The 12,780-nt window shown below is 44.5% G+C and overlaps 1 protein-coding gene across 6 annotated transcripts in view; it reads right to left on the bottom strand.

Annotated features, from left to right (window-relative positions):
* Window positions 1–12,780, bottom strand: part of Srgap3 (SLIT-ROBO Rho GTPase activating protein 3) — a 249,719-nt gene that overhangs the window by 32,410 nt on the left and 204,529 nt on the right. For 5 of the 6 annotated variants that reach the window (XM_021732052.3, XM_021732053.3, XM_021732054.3 and 2 more), the window contains 3 exons: window positions 7,013–7,043; window positions 5,992–6,052; window positions 4,408–4,485 (listed from right to left, as the gene is read on the bottom strand). In XM_021732052.3, the coding sequence (XP_021587727.1) occupies window positions 4,408–4,485; window positions 5,992–6,052; window positions 7,013–7,043 (170 nt within the window). Of the gene's footprint in view, window positions 1–4,407; window positions 4,486–5,991; window positions 6,053–7,012; window positions 7,044–10,834; window positions 10,938–12,780 lie in introns of all 6 variants that reach the window. The other variant, XM_005333839.5, reaches the window with a different exon arrangement.

The following is a 12,780-nucleotide window of genomic DNA, read 5'->3' as shown; positions in this document are numbered from 1 at the left end:
ATACTTGAATCTCTTCATTCTGCCTCTGTCAGAAGTGAATGTGTGTCACTAGCAGGGTCTCTGCCAATTCCAATATATTTCAGTGCAAATTAGAAAAAGGTTCCCTTCCTTCCTGTACCAGGGCTTATGGTTTATAGGGCAGAAGCTAGAGTTCCACTCTGACCTGCCCTCTTGGCTGGCATTCCTGTGCAGTGCCCAGCCTGAACAACCATGTGTGGCAGCTCAGATGCTGATGTTCCATAGATTAACCTCTCAGAGGAGATAAGAATTTGTCCCCCACAAGACTTCCTCATGGGAAAGGACAAAAGAACACATTAAAAAATATTTGCCTATATGCACAAGGACCTTTTCAAGTAAGAAGCACATTCAGGCAAGTGATGTCTGAATCCTCACATCAGCACCGCAAGGCCCTGAGGGAGGGTTGGTTTCAACATCCTTCTCTCCTAAGGGAGAGAGAAGCCCAGACAGGCGAAGCAATGTGCCTAAACTCACGTAGGCAGAGCAGACACCAGCAGTCCCAGGTTTCATGCCTGGGAGACATTCTTTCTTTTAAGTGTGATTTGCAAATCTCTCTCTCTGCTCGTCTGCACTCTGCCTGTGTATACACATGCCTCCACCCACTCTCCTACTCTCCTTCCTTTACAATAGAATTTTGCCTTTTAATTTTAAGAATTTTCTATAATACCTTTATTTTATTTATTTATTTTTATGTGGTGCTGAGGATTGAACCCAGAGCCTCACACATGCTAGGCAACTACCACTGAACTACAGCCCCAGCCCAGATTTTATTTTATTTTTTCCCTCAAGAAAAAAAGAGTTCCTATGAAATCCCAATATACAGAACAAAGCTGTCCCAGTTGCCTGAAGTTGTGGGGAGGGAGTACAAACCCCACCTCCTCGGTTCCCTCTCCCTCTCTGTAGCAGCCTGAGAAATGTGAAAATGTGCTCTATTTTCAGGCTGTGGTCTTAGGATTCAAAAATCACATGGATTTTTTTTCTCCATATTACCTGTTAGCTCCCACTGCTAAGTATGATTAACAGTGACTTTAAATACACATGCAAACACACACATTTGTGTGTACACACACTATTAGTTCTGGCCCTTCTTCCCAGAGGGCTCTTGGTCCAGGGCGTAGGCCACCTGGAGTGAGCCAGGAAGAGGAAATAACACTAGTCTGAGGGAAGATGGGAGAATATCCCTGGGATTGCCCAGGTAAGAAGCCAGACCCAGGGCACTTAATGGCGAGTATCAAGAAACAGAAAAGAATAAGTGAGAAATTGGGGCACTGGGCAGTCCAGAAAAGCCAACAATAAATTTTTCTAAAAAAGACATACCAGGGACTATTCTTTTAGAAGCTATGCCTCATTGTGGCCTCAGATGGAACAGAGAACAAGGCTGGCAAGAGAATGAGATTCATTTTGGAATCCTGGGGAAAGGGAAAGGGGCCAATTGTGTATGTGAGGCAAAGAGAAAAGAGAAAATATTTTTTGCAGCTGAGATGTGGGTCAGGTGATCTCTGCCCAGCTGGGCTCTGCCTGAGGGGATCCAAGGCTTGTTAGGAGCAGAAAATTCTTTTCAATTACACATCACCCCTACAGAAGCACCCAAGCAAGTGACAGGAGGTGCTGACCTTAGACAATCACATTGGAGAAGGGAAGAAAGCAGCCCTGTGGGGCTGGGGAGAGGCTAGGGCTGTATGTTTCAACAAGGTTACCTACAGGGTATGGAGAAGCAGGAAAATGCAAGGGTGAGGCGCCTGCCAGCTAGAGGCAAGGGGCAGGGAGTTCACACAAGAGATCTGGGGCAGAGCAATAAGGAATTCTGGGTAATGAGATGGGCCCAGGAGCATAGGACCAGTCAGAGTTCCAGACCATAGTTTTGTTCATTTACCATGAACCCAGGAGAGCAGGGGTGCTAAGGAGTTTGGGGAAATGAAGAGACAGAACTCTAGATTGGGCCATCATGTGACATTGAGAGATGTAGGGCAATGATGAACAATAGATGCTTCTTGCTTTACGGCCTTTGCCTTGGCTTGGAAAGCCCTTGCTTCCCCTGGCTCCTTCTCCTTAGGCCTCAGCTTAGGCTTTTCCTCCAAGAGAAGCCTTCCTTGGCTTTGCTATTCCTCTTCTGTTCATCCAAATCAGGCAAGGGGCTCTTATGCTGCCTAGTGTTTACCCCAGCAACGCACCGATCATGCTGTTTGTTAAACTGGCTCCCCCTCTAGTAGTACCCATTGGTTTGTATTGCATTTCCTGGCTTTAGTCTGTTACCTCACACAGTGGAGGGCTCAGTGCATGTCGAGTGCCTGAATAAATGCCCTAGAGAGCCTGGGACAGGATGGTTCTGGGCTCTCTGTCCTATGCATCCATGATCCTGGTGTGGACTCCAGAGCTAAAGGTCCCCTGGCCCCTCAGAGGCCACTGGGCACTACTTCAGCCAAATCACATTCTTGACACCTAGTTCCAAGCCAGAGTGCATAGGGCTGCAAAAGTCCTGTGTGTGGGGTTGGCAGGGTGTGAAGCTGCAGGATGCTTCCTCCACTCCAGCTGAACAATCTTAGCATGCAGTTGAGAGGACTGGGATGCAGGGAGGTTGCTTGAGAGGCAGCTCCTTCAGGGAAAGTGAGGCAACAGAGAGAATTCTGTAGGTGGGACCTCAGGGAGAGGCCTGCTCCAAGCATAATAACAGAGGAGAACCATTCACCTCCCAAGACTGTCAGAGGCTTACATGAAAGAATGGGTGAGAATGTGCTCTTTTGTCCATTGGGATGTGATGTGTTGCTAGGAAATGGATTGGGGATCAGGGTCCTCAGACCAAAATCAGTATCAGAACCATTCAGAGAGTAAGGCAGTAAATCAGCATTGAGATGAGACAGATTATGGAAATGGACTTTGGGTCTCTATAAAATGTTAGAAAACTGGAGACAGAGACACTGTCTGGGATACCTGTGTATTAATTCTTCTGGGGAACTCCTCATCCTCCCTGGCAATGAAGATTTGAACTTGTTAGTCTTCCTGTTCCACCAAAACAGCAAGACAAGCACAGCATAGCCAAAGGCATAAGTAAGTCCTTCCTTTCTGTGGACAATATCTCTAATCACCTTCCTCATCAGGGATTCTGAGGCCAATGGAGGACATACCCACCACCCAAAAATACCCCCCCCAAAAAAATCACAGGTATCTTGTCTTGGTGTCCACATCATTTCTTCCTTTCTTCCTTCCTTCCCTCCCTCGCTCCCTCCCTTCCTTCCTTCCTTCCTTTTCTCTCCCTCTCTCCATCCCCCTCCTTCCTTCCTTTCTTTCCTTCTTTCTATTTCTTTCTTTCTTTTTTGTATGTGTGTTTTTAGTTTTTGGTTTTTGATACTAGGGATTGAACACTACATTGCTTTACCACTGAACCACATCCTCAGCTCCTTTTATTTTTTATTTTGAAACCCGTTCTCACTAGGATGCTGAGGCTGGCCTTGACCCTGTGATCCTCCTGTCTTAGCTTCCTGAATCACTGAAATTACAGGCATGTAATGGCATACCTCTAATAAGCATTTATATCCTTGGCTAATCAAAGTGGCAAGTAAGTTGGGGGGTGAAGGAAGAGTGGTCTCTTCCTCTCAATGCACAGCTTGCCAAAAACACTATAAAAATGAAGAATTGGACTATTCTAAAAGTCACTCAGTGTTATCTATGTTCTTTCAACTTTTCTAAAACAAAGCTTCCTTTACAGAGTTAAAAGGCTCTTTTTTCAAAGAGAAAGTCAGCCACAAGCAGTTGTACAGGATGAGCAACCCTCATCCAAAATTCGTGGGACCAAAAGTGTTTCAGATTTCCAGATTTGGGAATATTTGCATGTTTATAATGACATATCTTGGGGATGGGACCTAAGCCTAAACATGAAATCTGTGTTTCATATATACCTTAGACACATAGTCTGTGGGTCCTAGGCAGTCACTGTTACCACATCCAGCCACATTACAGACTTTTATTTTGAGTGTAACTGCACATTGGCTGTGAACCAGCACATGCACTCAGGTATGAAAATTTTCATTTGTGTGTCATGTTAGTGTTCAAAAAGTTTTGAATTCTGGAGCATTTTGAAATTTGAATTTTCAGAACAGGGGATGCTCTACCTTTAATAGTACATAAGTACTTAAGAGTTAGTTGTTGGAGGGAAACAAACAGATCTTGGCATTTGCCAGTTTCTGTGATGTGGTGCAAACACTCCAGCCAGGGCTGATTTCTAGCTACCAGGGAGAAGCCCCTGAATGCAAAATTTGGAAGAGCTGTACATGAACAGCTCACACAAGCCAGTGCAATCCCAGGAATCCTTCAGGCTGCCAGTTCTAAAACATATGTCAATACCCACCCTGGCTTCCCTCAGCCACGAACTTCAGAGAGCCACTCTGCACCCACCTCTCTCAAAAGAATTTTTGATGTCATTCACTTCGACCTGAGATCCGGGCACTCTGAAGATCCCCTGCTGCTGGAGTCCTAAGATAGAAACATACAGAGAAAGAAACAGTAAAGGACATGAGACCAACATGAGTCTGTGGGAATATCCGTAACTCGCTCCCTTGCTTGTCTCTTTCTCCCTCCACCTTTTACAAGAGGGTCATTCCCAATGACAGTCCCCTGGCAGAACCTGTGCCACTGGAGGGATTAAAGGACCTGCCTCATTCTCAATGGAATTAATGGGGAGACTCATAATCATTCCTTGATTCCGTTTTCCACTTAAAACAACTCATGTTATAGTTCAGGAAGTATTTACTCTTAAAAGACAGGATGTAGTCAAAGTTTGGGGGTATACAGAATATACTCAATAAATGCTGACCACTTCTTTTTTAAACAGTACTGAATTTCTAGGAGCCAAGTGTCTGACCTCAATGTCCTGGCCCACTCCACCTAGCCATGCTGACCCTGCTTCCCACATTAAACCTTTCCCATTCTCCATCCTCTCCACCAGGCTGCTCAGCTGCTGTCCCTTCTGTTTATTTGGAACTGATTTCAAATATCACCTCCTCAGAGAGGTTTTCTGTCACTGCCTTAGCTAAAGCAGCACCCCCACCACCACCATTCTCTATCCCTTGTAGTGAATTTTGTAGCATTATCCATAGTTGTGATTTCATTACAGTCAGCCCTCTGCATCCACGGCTTCCCCATCAAGGGATTCAACCAAATGCAGATTGAAAGCATTTGAGAAAAAAAAAATATGCCTGTACCAAACATGTGCAGATTTTTTTCTTGTCATTATTCCTAAACAATAGAGTATGGCAACAATTTACATGGCATTCACATTGTATGAGTGATTATAAGGCATCTAGAGATGATTTAAAGTCTGCGGGAGGTGTATGCAAATACTATACTATTTTACATAATGGATCTGAGCATCTGTGGATTTTGGTATCTGCAGGAATTTGGATATAGAGGGATGACCATGTTTATCTTTCTGCCTGTTAAATTTCCTCACCCTCTTATTTAGAAATATAAACCCCCCAGGGCAGACATTATATCTGTCTTGTTCACCCTTGTGCTCCCACTGTCCAAAGCAGTGCCTGTTATACACTCAGTAAACATATTTTTGGAGGGATGAGTAAGTGGATAAGCAGAAGTTACCTTCTCATGACAACTGGTTACCAAATCCCAGACACTGTTTCCTCCATGGGATTTATAATCTAGTAGGATTAACTGATTTACTGGCCCTGAGGTTGGTTGGGAGCAAAAAAGGAACTAAAATAATCCTGCTGTCTACTCCCTCATTGCATCCCTGTTATCCTAAACCCTGAGTCCCTCACCACTATGTCCCATTACCCACCCACCAAGACACACAGCTCCAACATCAGCACTCCAAACAGCAGCTGTTCCCTGGAGCATGTTCCTCCTCAGAAGCAGAACAGTGACAGGAAGTCTTCCAAGACAAATTAGAATTTCATTCCTACCAGAACAGTCCAGCACCTGTTCTGCAGAGAGCTGAAAGTACTGACCCAAGATTGATCTTACCATATAAATTGATGTATCGGATGCAGCTCTCAACTACAAGTGGTATAGCTTGTCCTGAATCCTTAAGGGAAAAAAAAATGTGAGTTTTATTGGGCTTGGCAACCACCACTGGAAAAAGATACTGCAAACACAAATTAACAACTCAAGCCAGAATATTAGTACCATCAGATTAGTAGGAAAATAAGCAAGGAAGTGCTAATCCTAAAGTCTCTGTGATAATTAACAATAAAGAGTCTTTAGTTAGTGCAGAAAAAAGCATAGCTATGATAATCTGAAAGAAATGCTCTGTCTTCTTACCCAGCCAGCAAGGAATCTGGGATCATGAGGTTTGACAGGCACATCTAGGACAGGGGAGAGGGAACCCGCCCTGTGGAGGGGCTGGAGTCTGACCTTGAAGGATGCTCTGCCTCCCACTCCACTTTGCTCCAACTCAACCTTCTTCTCCCAGTGCTCATGTGTCCAAAGGCAAGATCAAGGCCTCTTCCCATTACTGAGGGGCCTGATGGCAGAATTAAGAACATGCCCTGTGGGAAGCCGGGCTGGCCCCCATGGGTTTCTTCTGAGCTCTAAGAAGGGAAGGCTAGTTCCAGTCATTACAAGCTAAACATTCAGATACACACACTGAGACTGTAGACTTATCCAGACTCTCCATGGCTGGGCAAGGGGCAATTTCCTTTGGATTCCAAGACTGGTTGACCTCCCTATTATTTCAGGACATTTAAAGAGCACAAAATTTTTTTGAACTTTCTTTGAAAAGGGGTCAAATTAAGTTACTATCCTTCTCAGAAGGTGAGGGGGACAGGGAAGCATATGCAATATGCTCTTGCAAAGGTGGCGTGGACTTCAATGCTCCTGGCTCTTCCACACCCAACCTGTCAGTTCTGCCCTTGCTGGAGTGCAGTCGGGAAAGGGAAGGATGTGACCCATCGGCAACAGCCAAAGTGGGCTCTGCTCTGCAAGTCCTATCTAAAGACAGATTCCATCCAACTGCAAGGGGCTAATAGGCCTTTCTAGTAAATACCTGGTTCCTGGTTCGAGCATTTCTTCTTCCTCTGATAACAAAAAATAAACAGGCAGCAGAGCAGGAGAAAAAGAAAAGATTATGCAGGAATAAGATCAGTTATAGTAAGCAGATAGTTCAGAGTCCGTGAACGCCAAAATGCAATGGCAGCCAGCAAAGGTCCTGGGGGACTGCCAATGGGCCTGCCGTGGGGAGGGCCACCCTGACCTCTGTCTCTCACTGGCCTTCCAGGAGCTGCCCTCAGCCAGCCTCCCAATAGGTAGACTCAGCTCCTTTGCCGGACACCGGTAAAGAAGGGGCCTCTTTTTGTCCTTATCAAAGTACAGGAAGTATATCTTGAGCCCAGTCCCATCTCCAAATCTACTTCACTTCAACAAAAGGGACAACTGATTCACAAAAGGGAAGAGCCCACTGAAGTCCCCAAAGGGTAAACCCAGCTGCCAAAGCAAAGAAACACACCTTATGTCTATTCTAACACTGTCCCTGGAATTCAGCCCAGGAATCCTCATTCTTGGTAAAAAGTTCAACTTTACATGATGATATTTATTGGGAGCCTAGCCAGAGGGATTCCACCAGAACCCAAACTCCAAACATTTCTCCACATTCTCCCAATACTTGGCTTGCTTTTCTGGGTATCTACTTGGCTTTGCTCTGCTTCCTATCCTTAGTTCTCCCTCTCACACCCGGAACCCTGCTGAAACCAAAGATGAAGGCTGGGAGGATGGAGAGAAGGTGGGTCACCTTTCTGATTTTAGGGGTGGAACCGAGCCTTTGCTTTCACTAAAAACTCCCAGTGTTCAGAGAACCTGTTGGCTATTTCTTGCCACATGGGCAGTAGGTCAGACTCTGAGATGGGTTCAGTCAAGCCTGTTGAGGAGGCTGAGCTGAGAATTTGGAGGAGGTGTGACTACCAGCTGGTGCCACCTGTCTAAACCCCAGCATCTCAAAAAGTGGAATCATCTGCTACCTGACATCTAGCTAAAGCTATCTCAATTACGGAACCTACAGAGCAACAGCCTGGCCCAAGGGGGCTCTAGAAGCATTAACCTAAAGTTAATGATAATAGACAGGGCTTACATTGCGCTTATATTGTGCTGGCCAGTGTTCTAGAAGCATGGCCTGCCTAGAAGCTCACTCAATCCTCATCACATAAGGTAGGTCATTATCATTGTCATCTCACAGAAGCAAGATGGAGCCTGTCCCCTGCCCCAGAGGTGTACCTCCTAGGCCTCAAAATACACTCTTAGAATAAAAATGGGATCTCCTTCTGAGAACAACAACAAAAAATCTAGGATTTAAGTATCTTTAAGTAGAGTCCTAGAAATTTCTAAATCTAAATCCAACGGCATTTATTTATTAATAACTTGACAATGCTCCCTTGCCTGCTGAAACATCAGAGTCATGGAGTCCCACTGATTTTATTTCACTGAGATACTTTCCACAGGTGTGGTTTTTCAAAGCTGGGACAGATTGATTGATAAATTGATTGATTGGATGATACTAGGGATTGAACCCAGGGGCACTTTACTATTGAGCTATATCCCCAATCCTTTTATTTTGAGACAGGGTCTCATTAAGTAGCTTAGGGCTTCTCTCAGTTGTTGAGGCTGGCCTTGATCTTGTGATCCTCCTACCTCAGCCTCGAGATTACAGGTGATCATCACTGCACCTAGCAAAAGCTGGGGACTCTTAAATTTAATGGCCCGAAAGATAGCACATGAACTAGAATCAAAAATTAAATTCCATTCTCATTAGTTGAAGAACTGAATAAATTAGACTGCTTTCTCACTTTCTGAAAGTTAATAATCCTTCAGAGTAAATCAATGCTGTTTGAAACTCTGATTACAGAACTCATAGTAGGCACACAGAATGTTTCCTGTACTGCAATGATTATAGGTGCTACAGGTACCATGTGACTATAAAGAAATGCAATAGCATTTAACAAATATACCTTTTTTTACCCCAATCATATTAGTATTCTTCTCCCTTGGCCCCTTATGAGGTAGTGCACTTACTCCAACGATGCCACAACTATTCATATGCGCTAGGGGCTTTTTTCAGAGTTAGTTGACAGGTACCACTGTACCATATTCCCTTTGCCACTTCAGATCTCCAGTGGTGTTGCAAAGCTAAGCTTCAAATGCAGCTTTTTATTCCAAAGTGTCTATTTTAACACAAAGTTATAGCACTAATGACAGAGGCCAGGCAAGAGGGCTCTAAAGAAGACTGGCTAAAAAGTTGTGGCAGCAAAGGTGATGGTGATATAATTAGAAGAAGAAGATGGCTTCCCAAGGCACCTAGCTCAATGGGCACATGCTCATGTGGTCAGGGGAATGAAGTTGGATGACTTTACAGTCACACAATACATGTAGGATCTATTAAGAGAACATTTAACTCAATGGAATACCTAATTTTCAAATACTGTCAAATAAGAGTGAATTCCTTCCAAAGATAAGGCAAATTAGGGAAGTTGTCCCTGTTCTGAACCTTTGTTCCTTTTGTTCCTTCTTTCAGGGGCTCCTTCTGTCCAACTCCACAGGCCAGCCCTGTACCTAGTTCTTCTCTGTCCTGAAAGCCTGTGACGTAACCCATATGCATACAGAGGAAAGAAAGCTGGCGCAGGGGCTGCCTCCATAACTCCAAAGTCATCAGCAATGCCCAAATACCTTCACTTGTGTCCTGATTGACACCAGTCTTCTTTTCTGAAGAAAGTTTCTTGATTGGCTGGGGGCAGGCTCTCAAATAACCAGAAAGGATTTTGCCTCTGTTCCCCTAAGTAATAAGAATGCATGTCCCCCTACCTGCTGCTCTTTGAAATACCATCACCATCTTAAATTGCCTAGAATGGTTCTATCTATCTGGGATGGCTTGTTCTTTTCTTTAATATTTTATTATTTTTTAGTTGTAGTTAGACACAATACCCCTATTTCGTTTGTTTATTTTTATGTGGTGCTGAGGATCGAACCTAGGGCCCCACACATGCGAGGCGAGCGCTCAACTGCTGAGCCACAACCCCACCCCATGGATGGCTTGTTCTTATACCCTTTACATCAAAGGAAAAAGAAAAAACGATAGAGAAATTTATCTAGTCAAAATGCTTTAATATTTAGTTTGAGGTGTCATGGGTTAACTTGTATTTCTAAAAGGACCACCTCGACTCTTCTCCCCTGTTCTAAACCATCTAAAAAGAAAAAACTAGGTGGGAAGAATTTCTCTCACTCAAACTGTATATGTTTCCTTTGCTGATATCTACTCAACTAAATGAAATAAAATAATGCACTGGTATAAAAACACGCTATTACCCATAGGGATTTTGTTGGTGTTGCTTTCAATCAGTCTCCTCTTGAGAGATGTGGGTATAAAGTATAATGGGGTTTTTCCTTTCTTCTTCTTTCTGTTGTGGTGCTAGGGATGGAACTCAGGGTCTCCCACACGGTAGGTAAATACCTACCATTGAACTACATCCCAGCACTAGATAATGGGATTTTCCTAACTGTCCCTCAAGCTTTAGGACTACAGTTTCTGAAGCAGTGAAGTGTATGGCGGTTCAACCCCACTTGTACTTGGTTGATCAGGCATATCCCCCTAGGACTGAGAATCGTGGACAGTATTAGGGGCACCTGGTCAGAGCAAAGCAGCTGTGATGAAGGGTCCTCACTGAAGCTACCAGCAAGCTGCAACAAGGAGCTAGCTCAATCAGGACTGGCCCAGGAATGGAATAGAAAGTCAGTTGGGACACATTGTCAGCTGGAGCATGAGGGTGGACAGAGGCTGCCATTACATTGGGCACATTCGCGGACTCCATGGCTCCCCAGCAAGTACCTTAATGAACGTTTCCATACTGCCGTTAAAGAGCTTATGGCTACACACTGAAAGAGGCCTAGGTCTCCTCATTTTCTGTGGTTTAGGGGGAAGGCAGGGGGGCCTAGGGGAAAACGGAACAAAAGAAATCAAGAAAACAACAAACATAAACATCCAACTGGGAAAGACGCTCTTAAAACCCCAAACTGGAGGAGAACATAAATGTGAATGGAAGCCCCTGGACCCCGGAAGCATTGGTTTCCAATGTTCCATCTGAGGCTTTTGGGTGTCTTAGGAAATCTTAATTTACCCACAATGCCAGGCAGGAGCAACTCTCATGGAACACAAATGCATTTAAATTAATGTTGGGGTTGGGGCAGTATGTGTCCAAGAAACCACAGAAACTCTAATCAGAGGCCGTTATCCTGCAAAGCTGACCAGATGGAAGGGGGATCAGGGGAGAGAGATGTAATCAATAGCCTAAGAAAGCAAGAGACTTTCAAAAATTATTGGGAGGGTTAATTTTCATTATTTTGGCTTAAATCCATCACCAAGTCTCAACTCCCAATGTACCAGGGCACTCATCTTCCTAATGCTTCTTGGCATTTCAAATGCACTTGACTAATCTTTATTTCATTGATCTGAGAGCCAGGCAATTATTATTCTCATTTCTGAGATGAAGAAGCTGATGCCAGGAAGCAGGCTGCAGCTTCTTCGGGGTTCCCAGGTGACCTGGGATGATGATAATACCCTGTTCTTCAGTAAAGTACACTTTTGATTAAAGTACTTTCAAGTCCATTATCACACTTAACAGATGTCAACATATGGCCCCATTTTACAGAGGCAGAAACTGAGGCCAGAGGGCAGAAGTGGCAGAGCCAGCCACAAACCTAGGTCCTTTGGGCTCCACCTCCAGGGTTTTTCCTACCAGGTCACAGTCATGGAGCCTTAGGGTTCCTTTTCATTTCCAGCCAACCCTTGCCATGGGGTCAGGATGAAAGTGTCTTGCTTTGCTTTAGGATCCCCACTGCCTGTGCTCTGTTCTTGGCCACAGGGAGGGGAAACACACCACAGTTTACCAGGAACAATGAAACTGCCACAAACACTAGACCTGTTTCCAGAGTTGCTCACCATGCATAGGACTGTGTGGCTTATTTGCTCATGTCATCACCCAACTAGCACAAATTGAGGCTGCCATATTTTCCAGGCAAAGGTTTGTTTTTTGGGTTTTTTGTTGTTGCTGTTGCTGTTTTTGTTTTGTTTTTGAGGTGAGGAGGAGGGCCCCTAATCAAGAGAGGCAGTCATTTCCAAATGGCTTGGTTTCAAATTTGTGGAGCACAAAGTGGGTACTCAGCCAGACACAGAGAATATCCACACATGACAAGCAAAGCCCTGGTCCCCAAAGTCTTGGTTGATGTTTGTGAATGGGCAGGAAGGTGTAGACAATCAAGACAAATGAGGCTCATGCTGCCTCTTTCAGGGAGCTTGCTGTACCTGTCTCCTGGAGCAGGCCAGCCTGGGGAATGCTGACCAACTCCTCCTAGGAGTTGAGCATTGAGCAAATTCTGCTAAGCTCTAGGGCATGCATGGGCAAAGACACACTCCAACTAGCATGCCACCCAAACAGTGGAACCAAAATAACAGCACAGACCAAAATTTTGTAAAGAAACAACAGGCAAGATTATTTCGAGCCCATCTTGGATCTAAGTCAATTTGGTTAGCTAAGTCCGTGTCATTTCTTTTTCAAAAATTACTTATTTTCTGAGGCTCTGTGTATGGAAGGAGGGGTGGGATTTCTAATAATGGACTTGGTTTTGAATTTCCAAATGCAAAAAAGCCGAAAGAGAGTGCCAAAAACGTGACACGAGGCCACAGGTTTTAACTTTGGGGATCAGAAATAACTTAAGGCTAGCAACATTGTCACCTTGTTTTAGATCATTTCCTTATCCCGCATTGAGGATGACCTC

Source organism: Ictidomys tridecemlineatus, chromosome 16, assembly GCF_052094955.1.
Source record: "Ictidomys tridecemlineatus isolate mIctTri1 chromosome 16, mIctTri1.hap1, whole genome shotgun sequence".
NCBI lineage: Eukaryota > Metazoa > Chordata > Mammalia > Rodentia > Sciuridae > Ictidomys > Ictidomys tridecemlineatus.
The sequence above is the reverse complement of the archived record's forward strand: the minus strand, read 5'-3'. Positions and strand labels throughout refer to the sequence as shown.